This window comes from Chiloscyllium punctatum, chromosome 37, assembly GCF_047496795.1.
Source record: "Chiloscyllium punctatum isolate Juve2018m chromosome 37, sChiPun1.3, whole genome shotgun sequence".
Taxonomy (NCBI): Eukaryota; Metazoa; Chordata; class Chondrichthyes; order Orectolobiformes; family Hemiscylliidae; genus Chiloscyllium; species Chiloscyllium punctatum.
In genome coordinates, this window is record NC_092775.1 from 3,702,177 (window position 1) to 3,727,808 (window position 25,632).

At 45.6% G+C, this 25,632-nt stretch overlaps 1 protein-coding gene across 1 annotated transcript in view; it reads right to left on the reverse strand.

Annotated features, from left to right (window-relative positions):
- Positions 1-25,090, reverse strand: part of LOC140463207 (tyrosine-protein kinase HCK-like) — a 35,123-nt gene extending 10,033 nt beyond the window's left edge. The window contains exons 1-6 of the mRNA XM_072556999.1: positions 25,000-25,090; positions 22,657-22,785; positions 19,274-19,354; positions 13,918-14,021; positions 10,732-10,878; positions 6,399-6,548 (exon numbers count right to left, since the gene is read on the reverse strand). Of these exons, the coding sequence (XP_072413100.1) occupies positions 6,399-6,548; positions 10,732-10,878; positions 13,918-14,021; positions 19,274-19,354; positions 22,657-22,785; positions 25,000-25,046 (658 nt within the window). The 5' untranslated portion in view covers positions 25,047-25,090. The remainder of the gene's footprint in view (positions 1-6,398; positions 6,549-10,731; positions 10,879-13,917; positions 14,022-19,273; positions 19,355-22,656; positions 22,786-24,999) is intronic.
- Positions 25,091-25,632: the final 542 nt, after the last annotated feature.

The window sequence follows — 25,632 nt, forward strand, 5'->3', positions numbered from 1 at the left end:
ATTGAGTTAGCCCCAATATACCGACTACTGCAACAAACAACTGGAACCAGCTACTGGAAGCAATAGGAATGAAATCAAATAAATTCCAACTGACACAATACAGCAGCACTTCACGGGGGCTCCACTGAGGATGTCACCTAGACAGAGGACAAAATGTCTGCAAATCAAAATCTCATCTCAGCCAACATCCCCACAACAACTGTGAGACGCTGTACCTTTCTGAACTGTTGTGTGAGCTATACTCATTGCGTCTTTTTTTTCTTCTGTATTTTTGACTGTGGACTGAAATTGGGAATAGAGCGTTTTAAAAATCAAGGATTGTTGAAGGACTGCTTCAATGTTTGGAAAGCATGGAACCTGGTCCTCATTATATGGGTTGTTTACACAGCTGCTGGTTCAGGCAGACCTGGATGGTTTGCAGACAAGCTGGAGCCATGGGCTGTGTCCAAATGGAGTTTCAGCTGGAAACATGGGCTGATCAGTCTGTGGACTAGTGACCAATTAACAATGATAAAGGCCTACTGCATGTCAAAAGTCACATGATTGCTATGTATCGAAACGTGACTAAGATTGAGAGGAGCCTTCTGACCTACACAGGTCATAGAGGACAACCACAAAGAAAATGACCCTTCGGCCCATCATGTTTGCACCAGTGGAAAGCAACCATCCAACTATTCTAATCCCATTTTCCATGATTGGCCCATAGTCTTGTATACCTTGGCATTGCAAGTCCACACCTAAATTGTTCTTCAATGTTATGAGAGTTTCTGCCTCTCCCTCCCTTATTGGCATTGCATTCCAGATGCCCACCACCCTCTGGGTGAAATAAAAATTCCTCACATCCCCTTTAAACCTCCTACCCCATTATCTTATGATCCAAAATTCAACTCCTCAGAGGACACTCTTGAAAATCACTTGGAAGCATTTTTTTGTTTAAGACATTTTCTATGCAGCCAGTTCAGAGATGTTATGACAAACTCCTGGAGCAAGTGGGTCTTGAACAGAGGACTCCTAGCTCAGAGGTAGGAACACTACCACTGTGCCACAAGAACCCCTCATTCCAAAAGCACCCTCTGTTTTCAACAGATGAACCACTTGAAGCCCAAAGAAAACTAGGTTTATTTTCCCTCAGCTGTTTCTGTAAGCTGTGACTTTTAAATAATAAGACAGAGATCTTTATAATGTGAACCAGGCACCCTGTGCCTGATAGAACATAGAACAGTACAGCACAGTACAGGGCCTTGATATTGTGATGATCTTTTATCCTATTCTAAGATCAGACTAACTGACATACCCCTCATTGTACTATCCTCCATGTGCCTATCCAAGAGTTGCTTAAATGTCCCTAATGTATCTGAGTTCCTGAAGAAGGGCTGATGCCCAAAACGTCGATTCTCCTGTTCCTTTGATGCTGCCTGACCTGCTGCGCTTTTCCAGCAACACATTTTCAGCCCTAATGTATCTGACTCTACTCCCACTGCTGGCAGTGCATTCCACACACCCATCACTCTCTGTGTAAAGAACCGACCTCTGACAACTCCCCAAAACCTTCCTCCAATCACCTTAAAATTATGCCCCCGCATCATAGCCATTTCTGCCCTGGGACTATTCACTCTATCTATGCCTCTCAATATCTTCTACATCTCAACCAAGTCTCACCTTTCTTCACTCCAATGAGAAAAGCCCCAGCTCCCTCAACCTTTCTACAGATGACATGCCCCTCCACTCCAGGCAGCATCCTGGTAAATCTCCACAATATTCCAAGTGTGGTCTAACCAGGGCTCTATAGAGCTGCAGCATAACCTTGATGCTCTTAAACTCAATCTCCCTGCTAATGAAAGTCAACACATTATACACCTTCTTAACAACCCTATCAACTTGACTGGCAACTTTGAGGGATTATTGGACATATACCCCAAGATCCCCCTGTTTTTCCACACTGCCAAGAATCCTCCCTTTAACCCTGTATTCTGTATTCAAATTCCACCTTCCAAAATGAATCACACTTTTCCAGGTTGAACTCCATCTGCCACTTATCCGCCCAATTCTGCGTTCTGTCAATGTCCCATTGCAACCTATGACAGGCCTCCACACTATCCACCACTCCACCAAACTTTGTATCATCAAAAGACTTGCTAACCCACCCTTCCACTTCCTCAACCAAGTCATTTATAAAAGTCACAAACAGTAGAGGTCCCAGAACAGGTCTGTGTGGAATACCACTGGTCACCGAGCTCCTGGCTGAATACTTTCCATCCACTACCACTTGCTGTATTCTTTTGGTCCAGCCAATTCTGTCTCGAGACAGCCAGATTTCTCTGTACCCCATGCCTCCTTACTTTCTGAATGAGTCTACCATGGGGAACCTTATTAGACACCTTGCTAAAATCCATGTACACCACACCCACTGCTCTACCTTCAACTATTCGTTTTGTCACTTTCTCAAAGAACTCAGTAAGGTTTGTGAGGCATGACCCACCCCACACAAAGCCATGTTGACTATCTCTAATCAAAGGAGAAAGTGAGGACTGCAGATGCTGGAGATCAGAGCTGAAAATGTGTTGCTGGAAAAGCGCAGCAGGTCAGGCAGCATCCAAGGAACAGGAGAATCGACGTTTTGGGCATAAGCCCTTCTTCAGGAATGAGGAAAGTGTGTCCAGCAGGCTAAGATAAAAGGTAGGGAGGAGGGACTTGGGGGAGGGGCATTGGAAATGTGATAGGTGGAAGAAAGTCAAGGTGAGGGTGATAGGCCAGAGTGGGGGTGGGGGTGGAGAGGTCAGGAAGAAGATTGCAGGTTAGGAAGGCGCTGCTGAGTTTGAGGGATTTGACTGAGAGAAGGTGGGGGGAGGGGAAATGAGGAAACTGGAGAAATCTCAGTTCATCCCTTGTGGTTGGAGGGTTCCTAGGGTTCCGCCTATGGCATTTCCAACGCCCCTCCCTCAAGCCCCTCCTCCCTACCTTTTATCTTAGCCTGATGGACACACTTTCCTCATTCCTGAAGAAGGGCTTATGCCCGAAACGTTGATTCTCCTGCTCCTTGGATGCTGCCTGACCTGCTGCGCTTTTCCAGCAACACATTTTCAGCTCTATCTCTAATCAAACTATGGTTTTCCAAGTAATCATAAATCCTGTCTCTCAGAATCCTCTCCAATAATTTGGCCACCACTGACGTGAGACTGATTGGTTTGTAATTTCCAGGATTATCTCTATTCCCTTTCTTGAACAAAGGAATAACATTTGCCACCCTCCAATCGTCTGGCACTACCCCAGTGGACAGTGAGGAGACAAAGATCATCGCCAAAGGTGCAGCAATCTCTTCTCTCGCTTCCTGTCGTAACCGATGGTATATCCCGTCTGGCCCAGGGGAATTATCTATCCTTCTGCTTTGCAAAATTTCCAGTACATCCTCCTTCCTAACATCAACCTGTTCTAGCATACCAGTCTGTTCCAGGCTGACCTCAGAAATGTCAAGGCCCCTCTCAGTAGTGAATACTGCAGCAAAGTTTTCATTAAGGATCTCCCCTACCTCCTCCAACTTCTGGCACAAGTTCCCTCCATTATCCCTGATCTGCCCTACCCTACTCTGGCCATCCTCTTGTTCCTCACACAAGTGTAGAATGCCTCCTGTAAATATGTGAAAGCATCTGGAGAAGGAAACTGAAAAGCATCATTCTAATCAGTATAAGAATTATCTCGACAGACCCTGTGAACAGGGCCCAACTGAACTGCCTCCCCAGCTCCTCCCTCTATCCATAACACACATACTTATTTTTCCTGTGTGTTTGTGCATATGTATGTGTGTGTGTGTGTGTGTGTGCATGGGGCAGTACGTGTGGTTGGGTATGTGTGTGTGGGTGCGTGTGTCTGAAGTGTGTGTGTCTGTGCATCTGGTCCATAGTGGTTTATCTATAAGGTAAAAAACAATGACTGCAGGTGCTGGAAACCAGATTCTGGATTAGTGGTGCTGGAAGAGCACAGCAGTTCAGGCAGCATCCGAGGAGCTTTGAAATCGACGTTTCGGGCAAAAGGCCTTCATCAGGAATAAAGACAGTGAGCCTGAAGCGTGGAGAGCTAAGCTAGAGGAGGGTGGGGGTGGGGAGAGAGTAGCATAGAGTACAATGGGTGAGTGGGGGAGGGGATGAAGGTGATAGGTCAAGGAGGAGAGGGTGGAGTGGATAGGTGGAAAAGGAGATAGGCAGGTCGGACAAGTCTGGACAAGTCATGGGGACAGTTACTGAGCTGGAAGTTTAGAACTAGGGTGAGGTGGGGGAAGGGGAAATGAGGAAACTGTTGAAGTCCACACTGATGTCCTGGGGTTGAAGTGTTCCGAGGTGGAAGATGAGGCATTCTTCCTCCAGGCGTCTGGTGGTGAGGGAGCGGCGGTGAAGGAGGCCCAGGACCTCCATGTCCTCGGCAGAGTGGGAGGGGGAGTTGAAATGTTTGGCCACAGGGCGGTGTGGTTGATTGGTGCGGGTGTCCCGGAGATGTTCCCTAAAATGCTCTGCTAGAAGGCGCCCAGTGTCCCCAGTGTAGAGGAGACCACATCGGGAGCAACGGATACAATAAATGATATCAGTGGATGTGCAAGTAAAACTTTGATGGATGTGGAAGGCTCCTTTAGGGCCTTGGATAGAGGTGAGGGAGGAGGTGTGGGTGCAGGTTATACAGTTCCTGTGGTGGCAGAGGAAGGTGCCAGGATGGGAGGGTGGGTTGTAGGGGGGTGTGGACCTGACCAGGTAGTCATGGAGGGAATGGTCTTTGCGGAAGGCGGAAAGGGGTGGGGAGGGAAATATATCCCTGGTGGTGGGGTCTGTTTGGAGGTGGCGGAAATGTCGGCGGATGATTTGGTTTATGCGAAGGTTGGTAGGGTGGAAGGTGAGCACCAGGGGCGTTCTGTCCTTGTTACGGTTGGAGGGGTGGGGTCTGAGGGCGGAGGTGCGGGATGTGGACGAGATGCATTGGAGGGCATCTTTAACCACGTGGGAAGGGAAATTGCGGTCTCTAAAGAAGGAGGCCATCTGGTGTGTTCTGTGGTGGAACTGGTCCTCCTGGGAGCAGATACGGCGGAGGTGGAGCAATTGGGACTACGGAATGGCATTTTTGCAAGAGGTAGGATGGTTTATCTATAGTCGGAGTCTTTATTTGCAGTAAATAAATTGTAATAAATAATATGTAATAAATAAATAACACATGTTAGATACAGAAACCTCGTTTAAGCTCTCAGGCTGGGTCTAATCGGGATATTTGTGGGTTCTTTAAGTTTGGTGATGCTTCTGTGAATGGCTGGCTTGACTTCCAATGTGGGGCATCATTCCTGTAATATGTGGTGGCTAACAGACACATGGAAAACTCCCACAAACAGTAACGTGACCATGATAAGACAACCATTTGTATATATAGATCCTGGTGAGAAGGTTAAGGACAACTACCCTGCTCTCCTACAGAATAGTGCTGTTGGATCTTTCATATCCTGGGAGTAGATGTGACCTCAGTTTAGTGTCTCATTCAAAAGATGACACCTACACCTTAAACAGTGCAGCATTCCCCCAGAGTGATAGCTCAAACTGGGGGTTTGGGTGTCCGGAGTGGGACTTGAAACCACAAACTTTGTGATACTGAGGAGCTCAAGGTACTCTTAGCCAACCTTTACTGGCATGTTACTGAACACTCTCTGGAACAGGTGGGACTTAAACCCAGGGATTCTGGGCTAGAGATAGGGAAAGTACCACTGCATCACAAGACCCTGGCAGAGGAGCTATATAATGAATCATGTCCCAATGCCAATGTGCAGCCACGTGGAGCTCAGGGATTTGTGATAGGTCTGAATTGTAGCATAGAGATCAAGGAAGGTGGGACAGCTAATGGAGATCAGAGGCAGGAAGGACCTTGCAAATAAGGATGAAAATGTCAACATCAAGAGATTGTCAAATTGGGAGCCAAGGTTGATCAGAGGGCACAGGGGTTATGGGGAGAGGTGGTGTGAGTTAGGAGATGGATGTAATTAAATGCTGGGCAATATGGAAACATATTTAAATGTAGGATGTTCACAACCTTTCATAGAGAGAACAGAGAGGTTACTGTAGTATAGTAGTTACATCACAGAGCTATTAATGAAAATGTTTGAGTTCAAAAGTGACCTTGAGGCTGTTAGATTGTGGCAAAAAACCTCAATGAGTTGATTAATGTCCTTTAGGGGAACGAAGCTTCCATCCTTACCTGATCTGGTTTACATGTGACTCCAGACCCAGAGTAAGGTGGTTGACTCTTAACTGCTCTCTGAAATGGCTGAGGGAGCTCCTCAGATGTATCAACGGAAAAGTCCATTCAGTCATCACCTCCTCAGGGTAAATACAGGCAGCCAGTGGTGGTCACAGCGAGTGGAGTGAACATTTACTTACTCATCCTGCCTTCTGTAAAATGTCCAACTTCTGGTTTTCTTTGCAGAAGAACGCACTTCCTCGGAATTTCAAAACCATCCGTTTTTGAAATACTTTGAGACTTTTTGAGCGGGGGGCTCGCGAGCCTTTGGCACAGACCATTTGCATTTCCTACAGAAATAGATTCAATCGAACATTTTAGTTTGTTTAATGGTGCAATTTGGGACAATCAGCGACCCACAACACTCCTCCTGGATACAGGGAAACTCCACCCAGCATTATTTAGCATTGCTACCTGAGCATCTCTCTTTAACGAGTATGTTCAGGTTAAAACTAAAGGAGCCTTCCACATCCATCAAAGTGTTACTTGCACATCCACTAATATCATTTATTGTATCCGTTGCTCCTGATGCCGTCTCCTTTACATTGGGGAGACTGGGCGCCTCCTAGCAGAGCGCTTTAGGGAACATCTCCGGGACACCCGCACCAATCAACCACACCGCCCCGTGGCCCAACATTTCAACTCCCCCTCCCACTCTGCCGAGGACATGGAGGTTCTGGATTAGTGGTGCTGGAAGAGCACAGCAGTTCAGGCAGCATCCGAGTAGCTTCGAAATCGACGTTTCGGGCAAAAGCCCTTCATCAGGAATAAAGGCAGTGAGCCTGAAGCGTGGAGAGATAAGCTAGAGGAGGGTGGGGGTGGGGAGAAAGTAGCATAGAGTACAATGGGTGAGTGGGGGAGGGGATGAAGGTGATAGGTCAGTGAGGAGGGGGTGGAGTGGATAGGTGGAAAAGGAGATAGGCAGGTCGGACAAGTCAAGGGGACAGTGCTGAGCTGGAAGTTTAGAACTAGGGTGAGGTGGGGGAAGGGGAAATGAGGAAACTGTTGAAGTCCCACTCACCCATTGTACTCTATGCTACTCTCTCCCCACCCCCACCCTCCTCTAGCTTATCTCTCCACACTTCAGGCTCACTGCCTTTATTCCTGATGAAGGGCTTTTGCCCAAAACGTCGATTTCGAAGCTCCTTGGATGCTGCCTGAACTGCTGTGCTCTTCCAGCACCACTAATCCAGAATCCAGCCTGGGATCTGAGCACACAATTTAGACTCAGATTCAATGAGAAACTGAAGGAGAGCTGCAATGTTGGAGCTGAGTCTTAGACCAATGACTCCAGCTGTCTGTTTAAAGGGACAGAAAAAACACACTGCTGCTTTAGAGAGAAACTCATGCTGCTGATCAACATTTTTTTTGCTTTACAGAAGAAAGCTAATGGCTATTAGGCCCGTTGTGTAGATACTGACTCTCTGCAGGAATAGTACCAACAAATCCTCCTCTTTCCCCATCATCCTGCGAATTCTTTCACTTTAGATAATTCCTCCTACTCTCTTTTGACACCTCTTTGGGTCTTGCTGCTAGCAGACTCAGGAGCAGCACATTCTGGGTCCTAACCTCCTGTTGTGGAGAAAGGTCACCTTGTGGTGCAGCTCAGTGGTTAGCACTGTTACCTCACAGTACCAGGGATCCCATGTTCAATTCCAGCCTTGGGTGACTGTCTGTGTGGAGTTTACACATTTTCCCTGTGTCTGTATGAGTTTCCTCCCACAGTCCAACAATGTGCAGGCGAGGTGGGTTAGCCGTGGGAAATGCAAGGTTATGGGGATAGGATGGGATTCTCTTCAGGGGGGTCAGTATGGGCTGAATGGCCTTTTCCATATTGTAGAGATTCAATGATGAAGTTCCCCAACAAATCATATACTCTCTGCTTCTGAATTCCTCTACCAATTGGACGTTTCTCTGTATTTGCTCTGTCCAGACCCCCTGTGATTTTGAACACCTTGATCATATCCCCTCACAAAAGAAGACAAGCACAGCTTCTCCAGTTTGTACACAATGTTTCATCCCTGGATCCATTCTTTCCCTGCACCTTTCTGATTTTTTTAATATTCATTGAGAAGTTGTGTCAGTTTCACTGCCTTCCCTAACTGCCCCTTGAACTCAATGGCTCCTTAGGCAATTTCAGAAATGGTTAAGAGTTAAACACATTGCTGTGGGTCTGAAGTCACATGTAGGTCAGGCCAGGTAAGGCCAACAGATTTCCTTCCCTAAAGGGCAAGAGTGACCCAGTTGAAGTTTTATAACAATCAGCAATGGTCACCATGGGGCCTGCCTTTTATTCCAGTATTTTATTGAATTTAAATTTCACCACCAGCCATTGTGGGATTTGAAACCCTGACCCCAGAACATTAGACTAGGGCTTTGCAATATAGAATTACTGAAACTCAGAACTATTCCAGTACATAAGGAGGACGTTCAGTGCATCATGCTCCTACTCGCTTTTCAAATGAACATCATTATCCGCCACAAATTCACCTGCACCTCCACACACATCATCTATTGCATCCGCTGCACCCGATGTGGCCTCCTCTATATTGGGGAGACAGGAACATTTCAGAGAACACCTCTGGGACACCCGGACCAACCAACCCAACCATCCCGTAGCTCAACACTTCAACTCCCCCTCCCACTCCACCAAGGACATGCAGGTCCTTGGACTCCTCCATCACCAGACCATAGCAACACGATGGTTGGAGGAAGAGCGCCTCATCTTCCGCCTAGGAACCCTCCAACCACAAGGGATGAACTCAGATTTCTCCAGTTTCCTCATTTCCCCTCCCCCCACCTTGTCTCAGTCAAATCCCTCGAACTCAGCACCGCCTTCCTAACCTGCAATCTTCTTCCTGACCTCTCCACCCCCACCCCCACTCCGGCCTATCACCCTCACCTTGACCTCCTTCCACCTATCTCATTTCCAACGCCCCCTCCCCCAAGTCCCTCCTCCCTACCTTTTATCTTAGCCTGCTGGACACACTTTCCTCATTCCTGAAGAAGGGCTGATGCCCGAAACATCGATTCTCCCGCTCCTTGGATGCTGCCTGACCTGCTGCGCTTTTCCAGCAACACATTTTCAGCTCTGATCTCCAGCATCTAGAGTCCTCACTTTCTCCTCCATCATTATCTTGTGCCAATCTCCTGCCTTTTCCCCAGACCCTTGCACATTATTTCTATCCAGATAACCATCCCATCCTCTCTTTAATGCCTCACTTGAACCTGCCTCCACCATATTTCTAAACAGCTCATTCCTCACCCTAACTCCTTACTGAGTGAGAAACAGCTTCTCCCTGTCAACACTGCCCAGGCCATTCATGATGTTGAAAACCTCCATCAAATCTCCTCTCAGTCTTCTTCTGTCCAAGGAGAACAGTCCCAACCTCTTCAATCTATCTTCATCACTGAAGTTTCTCATTCCTGGAGACCTTCTTGTAAATCATTTCTGCACTCTCTCCAATGTTTTCCCATCTTTCCCATGGCATGATGTCCAGAACTGGACACAATACTCTGGCTGGGACCTAATAACTGGCTGATACCGGTTCAGTGACACTGTCCCAACTGCCAGCCCCTCTGTCTGATGCCTTCACATCCCTCCAGGGTGAGGAGTGAGTGCTGGAACTGACTCCGAAACCAAATATCAGCCAATGGGAATCAGCCACAAGATTCAGGGTGGGGATGGAGGAGAGGGGATTGGGTTTAAGTGGAATGGAAATAAAATTGGGAACTGAAACAGTATGATAGTAACAGGATGCACTCCACGTGTAACATGTTTTTCTGGGTCACAAGCAAAGGTTGAGGCTCAGTCCTTAAACTATGTTTTCAAACTCACACACACAGAGACCATTCAGCCCCTCGTGTCTGTGTCTGTTCTTTGAAAGGGTTAATCAATTGAAATACATTTTTGCATTTGAGGAATGCCTTGCATGTCCTCAGGACATTGGAAAACTCTTCACAGCCAATAAAGCATTTTTAAAGTGTAGACACTGTTGTAATGTAGGAAATTCAGCAACCAATTTATACTTAGGAAGATCCCACAAGCAGCAGTGTGATAATCATAGAATCCCTACAATGAGGAAGCAGGTCATTCGGCCCTTTGGGTCCACACCACCCTCCGAAGAGCATCCCCCCCAGTCCCACACCCCCCACACTATCCCTGTATCCCTGCATTTCCCAGGGCCAACCCACCTACCTGCACATCTTTGGATTTAATTATATATTTTGTGAAGTTGACTATGGGAATAAACTTTGGACAGGTTACTGGAGAGAAATCCCCTACAGTTCTTCAAAATAATGATGGGAATCTTTGAATCCACCTCCAAGGTCAGATTAATCCTTTCGAAAACTGAATATCTTTTGGAACTCATAGTGTTCTCAGCTACCAAACATAATCCCACTTCCCTCTGTTTTATTAACCCCAACAGCTCAACAGCTTCACCAAAGGAGAAAAGCAAAATCCAAACTTACTGTGATAATACTTGACCAGCTCTGGTAGGCTGATGAACTTGACCCGTGGGTTGATGTAATAGCCACTGGGCCTGTTGGATACTTTGTAGGACATGACTCTAAAATCCAGCTTGGGATCCCAATGCTTCACCAGTAAAGCATAGCAACCTAATGCAGTAAAGGAAAAATGCTTCAGGAGATGGGAGAAACTAAATCTGGCTCCATCCGATCCTATCCTTGGATACTTCTCCAATACCAGCTCTATCCCAGGAACATACCATGCCATAGTCTGGTAAATACAATGCTATACCTCACCACATCCCCTTGCCTTGGTTAGATCCCAATGACATGGTTAAGTAACACCTTCTCCATTTGACTGTGTGCACTTCTCAGTAATGTATGGTATTGTTGACCAGGCAATGTACAGACGGTGAGGGAGATGGAATGGTCTACTATTGTTTCTGTGATGATTTGGAGGTGCCGGTGTTAGACTGGGGTGCACAAAGTTAAAAATCAAACAACACCATTTTATCGTCCAACAAGTCTGATGTAGACAGTCTCTAACCTCACATCCTTAATGCATTTTCTGAGCTGAGATGTCACCTTTGTTTTTATAAAACTTTAAGGCATCTCAAGAATGTGACTTAAAAGAAGTTCTATGACTCATATATTAATGAACTAAAACCAGCAACCCATTCTAAAAGACAAAAAACTTAACAGCAATCTAGGTTTGCTCAATATATCATTTAATCACATGGCACTGTGATCTTTTGCTATAAATTCTGTGTCTTATGATCCTGCGCCACGTGTTACCTGGTGAAGGAGCAGCATTCTGAAATCTGGTTCGTTCTGAAGTTGAAGGCGTGTACTGTACCTTTAAGAGAGAGTGAATGCAGGTACCTGTCATGTGACTGACAGCAGTGTGTGTTGGAAAATTGAAATTACGTAACATTTGGCTGTGACCAAGCAGTTTAAATTATGCTCAAAGATACTAAAAATCAATCAAATTTGAATTTTACTGTTTTGACAACATTGAACCAATGAGAATATCTGATGTTTTGGGGAGAAAAAGCAGGCATTTTGGATAGTTAACCAGGGAAAGAGCACCAACAGCCATTTGAACAACTGCTTTTTGCCATAGTTTCTCTAAAAGGTACCTTTTTTGTATGAAACATCTTTGCAGCAGAAGATTGAAGATGATCCAGGAAGATCTATAAACAGAGAAAGGTCAACACTATCTGGTTTAGAAACTTGAGTTGCTGTAAATTTAATAGGGGCTTTATTAGATCAGTTGGTTGTTACAGAGTGGGAGGGAGAGAACAAACCTTCAAGAGGAAGGAGGCTTAGAGTTGTAAATAATTGTTGTTTCATGTTCATTTTAGAGTTAAGGAATAAAATTGATGTTTTTCCCTGAAATAGTGGAATTTGGCAGTTCTCTGTCACTTGTACTTTAACAGATTGAGGTGAACTTTTCTGGGTGTTTGGTTTAATTAGCAGAGGGGTTTACCCTGCATTGAATCACTGACAGATGAACCTGTTGGACTATAACCTGGTGTTGTGTGGCTTTTGATCTTGTTTTTGTGTTCAATGTCAAGATGGGGGCATTGCTGACAAGGCCAGGGGTTATTACCCCTCCCTAATTGCCCTTGAAGGTGGTGGTGAGCTGCCTCCACAAATCCAACTGAGTGGTTTGCTTGGCTACTTCAGTTTGAACTAGCTGCATTGGTCATGGATCTTAAGTCTGTTTGGTCAGACTTGGTAAGGAGAGCAGGTTTGATTTCTGGATGATACAAACTTTGTACATGTTATTATGGGGGGGGGGGGGGGGTGCGGACAGAATTTAGGACGAGCTGAAACATGCAAGTGGAAACATGTATTTAGGTGGAAACATGCAAGCAGTTTTCAGAATGAAACATTGCTGCTCATGCACAGCACTGCAGGAGTGCAGGGGTTCCAGATACACCTTTACTCACTCACTCTGAGTAAATATCACCCATTCTCGACAAACTCATACAGGGCTATTAAACTGTCCCTAAGTATCAAACAACTCAAATTCTCAAAGAGGATTGAGGGCAGAGTAGTGGATGTGACCTATATGGACTTCAGTAAAGTGTTCAATAAGGTTCCTCATGGTAGACTGGTTAGCAAGGTTAGATCTCATGAAATACAGAGAGGACTAGCCATTTATGTACATAACTGGCTTGAAGGTAGACAGAGGGTAGTGGTGGAGGGTTGCTTTACAGACTAGAGGCCTATAACTGGCAGTGTGCCACAAGGATCGGTGCTGGGTCCACTGTTTCTCGCCATTTATATAAATGACTTGGATGTGTTAGTTAGTTATAATTAGTAATTTTGCAGATTGTAGTGGAAAGCGAAGAAGGTTACCTCAGAGTACAACAGGATCTTGATCAGATGGGCCAATGGGCTGAACAGTGGAAGATGGAGTTTAATTCAGATAAATGTGAGATACTGCATTTTGGAAAGGCAAATCAGAGCAGGACTCTTACACTTAATGGTAAGATCCTGGGCAGTGTTGCTGGACAAAGAGACATTGGAGCACAGGTTCACAGTTCCTTGAAAGTGGAGTTGCAGTTAGATAGGATAGTGAAAAAAGTCTTTGGTTTGCTTTCCTTTATTGGTCAGATGATTGAGTACAGGAGTTGGGAGGTCATGTTGCGGCTGTACAGGACATTGGTTAGGCCACTTTTGGAAGATTGGGTGCAATTCTGGTCTCCTTCCTATCAGAAGCATGTTGTGAAACTTGAAAGGGTTCAGTAAAGATTTACAAGGATGTTGCCAGGGTTGGAGGATCTGAGCTTTAGGGAGAGGCTGAATAGGCTGGGACTGTTTTCCCTGGAGTGTCGGAGGCTGAGGGGCAAGGATAGGATAAATAGACAAGGTCTTTCCCCTAGGGTGGGGGAGTCCAGAACTAGAGGGCATAGGTTTAGGGTGAAAGGGGAAAGATATAAAAAAGGCCTAAGGGTCAACTTTTTAACGCTGAGGGTAGTACTTGTATGGAATGAGCTGCCAGAGGTGGTGGAGGCTGAATAGGAAGGGTTTGGAGGGATCTGGGCCAGCTGCTGGCAAAAGGGACTAGATTAGGTTAGGATATCTGGTCGGTGTGAACCAAAGAGTTGTTTCTGTGCTGTACATCTCTCTGACTCTATAACTTCCAGGACAAGCTCACACAGTCACTCTCTGAGGTACCTTTCTTTGACTGGCTCTCTCTGATCAGGAAAGTTCCCTCTTTGTTTTCTGGTTGGAGAATTATTCTCTCTGCTTCTTTGCCACTCAATCCTTTGAAGAACCACCTGTGAAGAACAATGACAAACCATGCTCTCAATTTCTGGTGGAATGGCAGCAAGTCAGAAATATCAATGGTAAGCTAGAAATCACAGGTATCCACCACCATTCTGCTCTCAATCTGGCTTAAAGCCAACTCATCAGCATTGAAACACAGTCACGGTTGTAATGTCGGTGCTAGGTCATCTGACATGTGCTAATGTCCCTGGACTAGCAATCTAAAGGCAAAGCCTAACATCCTGGGGGGTGTTATGGTGAACTTTAAATGCAGTGAATATGTCAGGAATACTGAGCTAGTCTCAGTTATGGTGTCCAAAGCAACAAACATTAATAAACTCAGCTGGTTGACTAATGACCTCTCGGGAAAGAAACGTACCATCCTTTCCTTCCCTAGTCTGGCCTACCCATCACTGCAGACCCAGTGTATTATGATTGACTCTGAGCAAGTTCCTCAACTCAAGGGTCATGGGGATGGGCAACACATGCTGGCCATGTTATACTGACATGAAATAATGAAAGAATAAATTTGGTAATGTGCTGTAAGATCCTGTAAACAGAATGACTACTTGATCCTCTGATGTTTATGGATGACTGCATGCAGACTTCAAAATGTGTCATTCCTGAAGAAGGGCTTATGTCCGAAATGTCGATTCTCCTGTTCCTTTGATGCTGCCTGACCTGCTGTGCTTTTCCAGCAACACATTTTTCAGCTCTGATCTCCAGCATCTGCAGTCCTCACTTTCTCCTGCATGCAGACTTCACCTGCTCTTTGAAATCATCCAATGAATGAGTTCTTTCACATCCACTTCAAAGGGTAGACAAGGCTGAGATGACTGACCTTCAACAACCACAACCATCTTCCTATGTGTCAGGTATGACTCTAACCACCAGAGAGTTTGCCCCTTGATATCCATTGATTCCTGTTTTGCCAGGGCTCTGTGATGCCACACTCAGTCGAATGCAGCCTTGATGTCAAGTGCTGTCCCTCTCCCCTCCCCTCTGGAATTCAGCTCTTTTGTCCATGTTTGACTCAAGGCTGGAATGAGGTCAGGAGCTGAGTGGCCCTGGGGGAACCCAAACAGGGTGTAACTGAGCAGGTTATTGCTGAGCAGGTGCTGCTTGATAACACTGTGGATGACCCCTTCCATCACTTGACTGGTGATCAAGAGTAGACTGATGGGATGGTAATTGGCTGGGCGGGATTTATCCTGCTTTTATGAACAGGACATACCTGTTTGGGGAGATGCCAGTGTTGTAACTGTATTGGAAGAGCATGCCTTGGAGTATGGCAAGTTCTGGAGCACAAGTCCTCTTTACTGCAGAGGGACCTCAATTATCCAAATATCGGATTACCCGAAGGAGATCTCGAGGTCCTGATAGAAACATTACATCAAACAGCTGTTTCAACCCTGATTATGTCTTTTGTTTACACTGATTAAAAACAAACTCGGCTCACTGAAATGCTGCTGAGAACAGTCCTGGACAGTCCAGGCACCGTCTCCAAATAACTGACCTCTCTGTCCCAACACTTTCCCTGGAGCTCTACACAAGGGTGTACTCTGAATCCCCCCTTCCCCAGATAATCTCTCCAACATTGTCCTGTACAGGGCAAAGGTGGAACCTGTCAAAAAGTTGCAGTAAAACGTTGTGTGTGTGTGTGTGTCCGCTCTTTGGAGACTCACCCCACAAAGGCAGCTGCAGTCTTACTGTTGATGTCCACTCTGGCTGTCCCAGAGGAGGTGCTGGGGGGTGGCAGGGGGCAGGTATACATGAGGGGGTGGGTAAACAGGGGGGCAGGGCGGGCAGGGGTGCAGATGGGACTCGGTTGGTGGGTACACCGGACGGGGGAGGGGGTGAATGGGGGTGTAGGTGGCGGTGCTGGATGGGTTTGGGGGCAGCTGGGTAGGCGTTTTTTGGGGCAGGCAGGGAGCGCAGTGTACTGCTACTTTGTCTCCTGAACGGGGAGCAGACTTAACAGAGAACTCTGAGCCCCAGAGGAAAGGCAATGAAACGATTAACCGAATAATCGATTCTCTGAACGAAATAGTGCCCTCCCATCTTGTTCAGATAATCAAGGTTCCTCTGTATTGCTGGCATGTCGGAAGAGCATGTAGCCTTTACAATATCCAGTATCTCCAACTATTTCTTGGTATCACGTGGAATGAATGGAATTGTCTGAAGCCTGCTATCCGATGCTGGGGACCGCTGGAGGAGGCTTGGATGGATCATCCACTCGGAATTTCTAGCTGAACATTGCTGTGAAAGCTTCAGCCTTATCTTTTGCCCTGAGGTGCTGGGCTCTTCCATCATTGAGGAGGGGGAGATTTGTCGAGCCTCCTCCGCTAGTGAGTTGTTGAATTGTCCACCACCATTCCTGACTGGATGTGGCAGGACTACAGAGCTTAGATCTGATCCGTTGGTTCTGCAATCATTTAGCTCTGCCTATCACTTGTTGCTTATGCTATTTGACATGCAAGTAGTCCCGTTTGGTGGCTTCACCAGGTTGACACTTCATCTTCAGGTCTCCCTGGTGCTGCTCCTGGCATGTCCCCCTGCACTCTCCATTGAAACAAAGGATTGACCTCAGGAACAGCACCTCTGACAGTGCAGCATCTCCTCAGTGTTGCACGGATATGTTAACCATGATTAAGTGCTCACAGCTCTGGAGTGTGACATGAAGGTATAATCTTCTCAACTCTGAGCCAAGCTGATATTTGCAGTGTTTTGTGATGGTGATTCCTCACAAGGTTGGCTCCTTGGTGCCACATCTACCACGAAGAGCCCCCTTACTGAACAACAGCTGCAGCCTCTGCAGCTCCTGCTATCCAATTACTGTTCCCTTTCAGATTTGTTCATTGTGTCCTGATGAATCTCAGCTTCAGCTGAAAGTCTCCTTTCTCAGCAATCCATCACCGGTTCGAAAAAGAGACAGTGCAGGATAGTAGACAATGACACATCCCTCCCAGATTGTCTCCAACACCTTCTATGCTCACTTTGAGCATAATTTCAGCAGAGAGGTAACACCTATTCTGACCAGTCCTGACGAACTGATCCAACGGTCACTACATCAGAGGTCAGATCAGTTTTCGCTCGTGTGAATCCAAGGAGAGCGATGGGACCAGACAGAGTACCAGGCTGTGCACTCAGAGCATGCGCAGATCAATCGGCAGAGATCTTCTCGGACATCTTCAACCTCTCCCTGCAGCAGGCCACTGTCCCGGCCTGTTTCAATAGGGCCAACATCATCCCTGTGCCTAAGGAGGCTCATGCAGCATGTCTCAATGTCTACCGCCCAGTGACCCTAACCTCGGTGGGCATGAAGTGCTTTGAAAGGCTGGTCATGGCATTAATCACCTCCAGCCTCCCCACTACTCTTGACCCACTCCAATTTGCCTATCGGACCAACAGATCCACGTCAGATGCCATATCACTTGCCCTTCACTCCTCCCTAGAACATCTTGACACCAAGAACAGCTACGTAAGAATCCTACTCATTGACTACAGTTCAGCCTTCAACACTATTATCCCCTCGAGACTGATGACCAAACTTAGTGATCTCGGACTAAGCTCCACTCTCTGCAACTGGATCCTCAGTTTCCTGACCCACAGGCCACAATCAGTGAAGATTGGGGACAATATTTCATCCTCACTAACACTCAACACTGAAGCCCCCCCAGGGGTATGTACTCAGCCCCCTACTGTACTCACTGTATACCCATGACTACGTCACCAAATACCAGACTAATGCCATTTACACATTCGCTGATGACACCACCATTGTCGGTCGAATCTCAGATGGCGACGAAACAGACTAAGACAGGAGGTGGAAGACCTGGAAAAATGGTGCACTGAGAACAACCTAGCTCTCACTGCCGGCAAAGGAAATCATTATTGACTTTCGGCAGGATGTTACTCATTTCCCCCCCAACACATTAATAGCACAGTGGTGGAATGAGTGGAGAGTGTCAAGCTCCTGGGAGTGGTCATCCACAACAAGCTTTCTTGGACTCTTCATGTGGACGCACTGGTTACAAAGGCCCAACAATGTCTGTTCTTCCTCAGGCAGCTAAGGAAATTTGGCATGACGGCGAATACCCTTACCAACTTTTATAGGTATGCCATTGAGAGTGTTCTGTCTGGATGTATCACTACCTGGTATGGCAACTGTACCATTCAAGATCGGAGATGGTTACAGAGAGTGGTGAACTCGGCCCGGACAATCACAAAGGCCAACCTCCCATCTATAGAATCCATCTCCCAGGCCCGCTGTCAGGGAAAGGCCCCCATCATTCTCAAAGATCCATCCCACCCTGGCAATGTTTTTCTACAACCTCTACCATTGGGGAGAAGGTACAGAAGCCTGAACACACACACCAGCCGGTTTCGAAACAGTTTCTACCCTGTTGTTAGAATACTGAATGGACTCTCAAACTCTTAACATTCACCTGTACCTGTGTTTTTCTTTTTGCCGCTGTTTACTTATTTACTATCTATGCTACCTAACTCTGTGATGTGCCTGCATTGCTCGTACGACAAAGCTTTTCACTGTGCCTCGGTACACATAACATTCTTTTCCATTCCCATGAGATTTAGCTTCAATCTCAATCTGTAACGATTGACCCTTCCAGGGAGCTAACAACCTCCCCAAAGTCAACCCTGTCAGTGTATACCCTGAGGACTCCCAAACCCCACTGTTCTATAACTTTCTGCAATCTTTCTCCATTTAAATAATATTCAGCTCCTCTATTCTTCCTGCCAAAGTTCACAACTTGACATTTCTCCAAATTATATTCCATCGCCAAGTTTTTGCCTACTCATTAACCTGTCTATATCCATCTGTGGAATGTTTGGATCATCCCACTAATAGCCTTCCCACCTAACTTTGTGTCATCCACAAACTGGCCTATGGTCCATTCACTTTCCTCAGCCAAATCACACTGATCTTTACTCTGATAGGTCCTTGCACAGATCTTTATTTTGAGAGGTCCTCACACACTGATCTTTACTCTGATAGGTCCTCACACACTGATCTTTACTCTGATAGGTCCTTGCACAGATCTTTATTTTGATAGGTCCTCACACACTGATCTTTACTCTGATAGGTCCTTGCACAGATCTTTATTTTGATAGGTCTCACACACTGATCTTTACTCTGATAGGTCCTTGCACAGATCTTTATTTTGATAGGTCCTCACACACTGATCTTTGCTCTGATAAGTCCTAAGAGTTGAGGTGTATTTAACAACAGCTGTTCACCTACGTTTCCTCCTCCAGTGGTTTGATCTCAGTACCTTGATCCCTCAGAGACTCTGCCCTGAACAGAGACTTAAAGCTTTCTGATCTGAAAAACAGAACAACAATTAGCAAGATGAGCTACAATTTCCAACTCAGAAACTGGCCTTTTAGCCCCAAGGACTGTTTTGGTGCCTCATGAGTGCACCCCCCACCCCCCTCAAACTGTCATGATCCCGATTCCTTCCCCCCCCCCCCCCCCCCCCCCATGTGTTCTTCTAGCTATCACCTGAACCTGTCAGTATTATTCCCTGCTGTTTCAGTCGTAACAAATCCGACTTCCTCACCACTCCCTAGGGAAGGCTGTTTTGGTGGAAAAAAGGCTTTGTTTGAACTCCTGTTTACATTTTAATTGATTTGTTAAAAAATCTTTTAATGGGATGTGGGCCAGTATTTATTTCCCGTCCCTAATTGCCCCTTGAGAAGGTGGGGAGTGAGCTGCCTTCTTGAACCGCTGCAGTCCATGTGCTGTAGGTTGACCCACAATGTTCTTAGGGAGGGAATTCCAGGATTTTGATCCAGTGACAGTGAAGGAACGGCGATATATTTCCAAGTCAGGATGGTGAGTGGTTTGGAGGGGAAATTGCAGGGGGTGGTCTTCCCATGTACCAAGACTCACTCGACTAAAACTTGGAATGGCTGGATTGTATTAAAAGGAAAGGCTGGTCAGTCTAGGTCTGTACCCTCTGGAGTTTCACCTCTGACTTATCTGAAATGTATAAGATCCTGAGGGCACTTGACCAGGTAGGTGTGCAAAGGGTGGCTTCTCTTGTTAGAGAATCTAGAATTAGGGGTCCGAGTTTAAAAACAAGGGGGTACTCATTTAGGACAGAGGTGAGGAAGCTTTTTTTTCTCTCAGAAGATTGAGAGTCTTTGGAACCCCCTTCCTCAAAAAGCAGTCTGTGAATATTTTTAAGGCAGAGGTTGATAAATTCTTGATGACCCAGGGGCAGAAAGATTATCAGAGAAATTCAGGAGGGTAGAGTCGGGGTTAAAATTAGATTAGCCATTGAATGGCAGAGCAGACTTGAAGGGCCGAGTGGCCTTCACTTGTTCCTTGTTCATGTGTTGTTATTTTTGTATCTGCTGCCCTTGTCCTTCTGGATAGAAGTGGTCATGGGTTTGGAAGGTGCTGTCTGAGGATCGTCGGTGAGTTTCTGCAGTGAATCGTGTAGATGATACGCACTGCTGCTACTGAGCGTCGGTGGGGGAGGGAGGGGATGCTTGTGGATGTGGTGCTGTTTCAAATAGCTCTTAAAGAGCATGCAAATTAATTTTTTTTATTTTTGTTTGTAATAAACTTTAACGTTCTTGTTAATAGTACATTGGCAGCCTCGTGTGACCATGTTCAGCCTCACTGGAATCAAATTCCAGAAATAAAACCAATGTCTCATCAAGTCAGGTTTCACTCTGGCATCAGGCGTGTCCAGAATGAGCATCAGCTACAAACACATCAAAACAGGATGGAAGCAGAGCTGTAAAGATATCTCACAGTATATGAAGCTTTGGTGAGACACATCTGGAGTATTGTTTGGAGTTTGGGATTCTCAGCTACAGAAAGATTTATTTCCTGTGAACGGAATACAACAAAGACTCACCAAACTAATCCCCGAAATGGAGAGGTTGACTTCTGAGGAAATATTAAACAGACTGGATCGTTATTCTCTGGAGTTTAGAAGAATGAGAGTATGTTTTATTCAAACAGACATAATCCTGACAGGGGAGGCCAAAAGAGAAAATGCTGGAAAATCTCAGCAGGTCTGGCAGCATCTGTGAGGAGAGAAAAGAGCTGACGTTTTGAGTCTAACTGACCCTTTGTCAAAGCTTTGACAAAGGGTCAGTTAGACTTGAAATGTCAGCTCTTTTCTCTCCTCACAGATGCTGCCAGACCTGCTGAGATTTTCCAGCATTTTCTCTTTAGGTTTCAGATTCCAGCATCCGCAGTAATTTGCTCTTAATCCTTACAGGGATTGAGAGGATGGATTTGGGAAAGATGTTTCCCCTGACTGCTCGTGTCAGTGGTTTAGGATTAGGGGAGCCGGGCTCAGATAGAGGCACTGGCCTTGCAGGGCTGGCATCAGGAGGGGCTTTCTCACTCAGAGGGTGGTGGTTTCTGTTTTCATTTGTTCACACTTTGTGGGTGTCACTGGCAAGGCCATTAAACAATGGCCAACACCAAATCTCTGAATCTTGAGAATTCTCTGTCTTGAGAGAATATGGAAGGAATACTTAGTACATTCCAAACTGAGATTGATAGATTTCAATAAGTTGAAAATTTCAAGGGAGATGGAGGCAGTGAGGGAAATGATGTTGAAGTAGGTCAGCCCTGATCTCATTGAGTGGGAGAGGCATATGTTCTGAGAAGGTTGGTGGGGAGCTGAAACGCAGACAGGATGAGTGCTTTGCAGAACACCTAGGTTCTGTCACAAAAAAGACCCTGAGCTTCCAGTTCCCTGCCACTTTACCACCCCACCCTGTTCCCTGGCCAAAATCTCTGTCTCAGGTTTGCTGCAGTGCTCCAGTGAAGCTCAGCACAAGCTGGAAGAACAGCAGCTCATTTTCCACTTGGGGACCCTGCAGCTCCACGGACTCAATATCGAGTTTTCAAATAATGTTCATGTTGACCTTACATTGTACACTTCCTGTACAGTATAACCTGTATACCTCGCTCTGTCTAACCTCCCGATGATCTGTAGGTCCTTATTTGCAATAATCTGCCTGTACTGCTCACAAAACAAAACTTTTCATTGTACTTAGGTACACATAACTAAAATAAATCAAATCAAATCGATAATTTTACAGCCTGATTCCATCCTTCCATTTTTTTTTACCGACCCCTGCATCCTGGACCTATCATGAAATGGGTTGTTGCTTTCAAAATAGCCACCCCATTCTGTTCCTCTCTCGACTCTCAGCTCTCATTCAGCATCAATAATCCTCTCATCTCATCTACCCCTTTCTTATCTCTCGCTCTCTCTTTGGGTGCTAGCTCCATCTATCCACTTCCTTCACCACCACCACCCCCCTCGCTGCCACACCCCCTTCGGCATAAATACCACCTTTTCCTAGTAGCTATCAGTTCTGATGATGGGTCACTGGAATCACTGGGTCACTCTGTTTTCTCTCTCCACTGCTGCTGCCAGACCTGCTGAGTTTTTCCAGCAATCTCTATTTTTGATTTTGAATATCTTTGGCCAGCTTTCTTCATATTCCCAGACAATCCTTATAACCCAGAAACCGCCACTCAATTCCTCATTCCCTCTACCAGAGTTTCTCTGACCTCGTCGTACTGAACATTCTGGATCACAGTATGAAGTACACACCAAAGCAGGGACAGCCTCAGGAACATACCTGGTGTTGTGCTCCTTCACATCCTGGTCTTCACTTTGCTGCTCCTCATGTTCTCTGTCATCTTGCGGCTCAGCACAAGGGCTTCCCTCCTGGCCATCAGACATTTTTGCCCAGCTCCAGTTTACCAGCCTGAAGTGGAGAAAAGGCAGGCTCTATTTTGTCAGGTCTGTTTCTGAAAAATATTTCAGGTCAATCGAGAGATTTGGTTTTGGTTGGTGAGGGAGGAAGCCAAGATGGATCATCCAACCAGCACCTCTGGGTGAAGAGGGTTATGAATGTTTCAGCTTGATCTTTTGCACTGACCTGCGGGGACTCCCCATCATTGAAGAAGGGGATACTTGTTAATAATTAATTATCCAGCACCAGTCATGACTGGATGTGGCAGGACTGCAGAGCTCAGATTTGAGACATTGTTTGTGGAACCGAATAGCTCTGTCTATCACTTGTGGCCTCAAGTGTCAAACCTCCATTTTCCTCCCTTCTAGCCAAAAACAGAACTAGCTGTGGTCCCTTACACCCGATTGTTTGATATTACAGATTTCAGAACTTTAATAACTGTTCATCGGTTGAATAAATGAACAGAAGATAAAGTGTTACACACAGAAAAAATTCGGTCTGGAATAAACTGGTAAAAGTCAAGGACAAACTTATACATGAATTGGAATCAATTGTCCATGTCTAGATTAGATTACTTACAGTGTGGAAACAGGCCCTTCGGCCCAACAAGTCCATACTGACCCTCTAAACAGCAACCCACCCAGACCCATTCCCTTACATTTACCCCTTCACCCAACACTACAGGCAATTTAGCATGGCCAATTCACCTAACCTGCACATTTTTGGACTGTGGAAGGAAACTGGAGCACCCGGAGCACCCCCACGCATTCACGGGGAGAACGTGCAAACTCCACACAAACAGTTGCCTGAGGCAGGAATTGAACCCAGGTCTCTGGCACTGTGAGGCAGCAGTGCTAACCACTATGCCTCCTTGCCATCTAGCTAAAGGAGGAGAGGAGTCTATTTGAACACAATTACCTTGGTACCTGCATGATTAACAGAATGTTTAATGGTACAAAGACAATGATTGGCCTGCAGAAGGATTTAAGGAGTTAGTCACAGAAAAGCTGTGTCTTCAAACAGACAGTCAATGCCAAATATAATAAGAACAAAGAAGCTACTTCTGATAAAAAGGCAAATTGCAGACTTGTGGCAATTTGGATGAAAGGACCTTAAAGAATCATCAGTATTGGTCTGAAGGATAAAAATCTGTATAGGAATTGAACACTAGAAATCCCCCTTTAGCAGAACTCCGGAGAACAACTTTGCGTAAGGATGGAACCCGAGACACATCCAGAGACAGACACCATTGGTGGGACACAGGCAACTTCCACATTAATTGGGTAATAGCCAGGGCAGATTGTGGGTCTGAATATGCTTACTTGAGGGGTCTTATTTTGGTTGCTACATACAACAAAGTTTATATCATTGTTTCAGTATTTGATTGTCTGCGAGATTTCTTAATAAGCAGCTGAATTAAAGGCAGCTTGTGGTGATTTACCCATTACTGTGTCATTTAGCACCATGGTCATGTCTTACAGCTTGCCAGTGGATATCTTCAATGTGAAGATAGGACTTTGTTTCTGCAGTGCCTGTGTGCTGGGGTCTTGCACAGAAGATTGGAGCCCTCCAGGCTGAATCTCAGCCAAGAAACATCCGGCAGGGGGAGGCTGTGGGGAAAGAATGCAATTTGGAGAGGAGCTGTGGTGAGGGAGTGAAGCCTCAGTGGGAATACAGGGCATTTTAGGTGGGGACAAACTCTGCATTCCTGAAAACGTTGCAGCCCTGTGCTTCTCTATCCCCCTTTCAACAAGGTGTCAGTGGTCATCTCCATATCTCTTCATATTAACACCACAATTTGTTCAATTATGGTCTTGTGAGGTTCCTGAGACATTTTAACTGTATGAAAGACACCTTCTGAAAGCAAGCTGTTACTGCCACTGCATTTGGACAGGAGCAAATTTGCCTTTGACAACAAATGGCAAATTAATTATAAAACCGAAACTGTTGCAGGGGAGTGACTAAAGACCAATTGTTCAGAAACAGAAACTACAGCCTGACGAAACCAATTAAATTGGGTTCCATTGACATTTGGAATTAATAATTTTTGCTGGCTTATTCCAGGTTAATTGTGATTGTACAGACAACTCTCACTTTTACTTTTTTTTAACTGAATAGGTAATGATTTGATTCCAGGTCACGTACATCTCCACTGAATAGTCCCAAGTCACTGTATCAAACTAAACAGAATTTAAAGGAACAAACATCATATAAACTCGATCTTACCTTGCTGTTGGATTCTCATTCTGTAGAATTCCAGATCTTCCTGTCATTTATTGTCAGAATTTGTCTAATTCATGACTTGGAGACAGCTTACCCACTCACAGCAGAATAACCCCAGGAACAAAAGCTCTCTTATCAATTCACTGAAAGTGCAAAGTACATGAGTCCTTGGCTTGGGCGGAAGCACACGACAAGCTTTAGAAGGCGTATTGCAGGACTAGGCAAACACTCGCACAGATTAGGGAGAATTAGACACGTGGGGATCGATTATTTCATTGCAATGTCAGTTTATAGCACATCGTTATTATTTGGAAACTTTGACTTGAAAATAGATTTTTGGTTTTCAGTTCTGTAAAGGTCACTTGTAATCTTTGGGAGGTTAGAATGTCATTTTTGAAAGTTTTTAGCAATTTCATCAGACAAGGCTTTTCTTGAAATTCAGTTGGGAAAAGCAGTGAAATATTTGGTGCCATGTAACAGAGTCAATAATGGAGAGAATTAAACCTAGTGACTGGATAGGAAGGAAACTCTTGCAACCTTACATTGGAATCAAACAGTTAAAACAGGAATGACACTGTATTGAGTTTGTGTCTGGAAAAGACATTGCTGGGATAGGAGTTGAAGTTAACATCTATC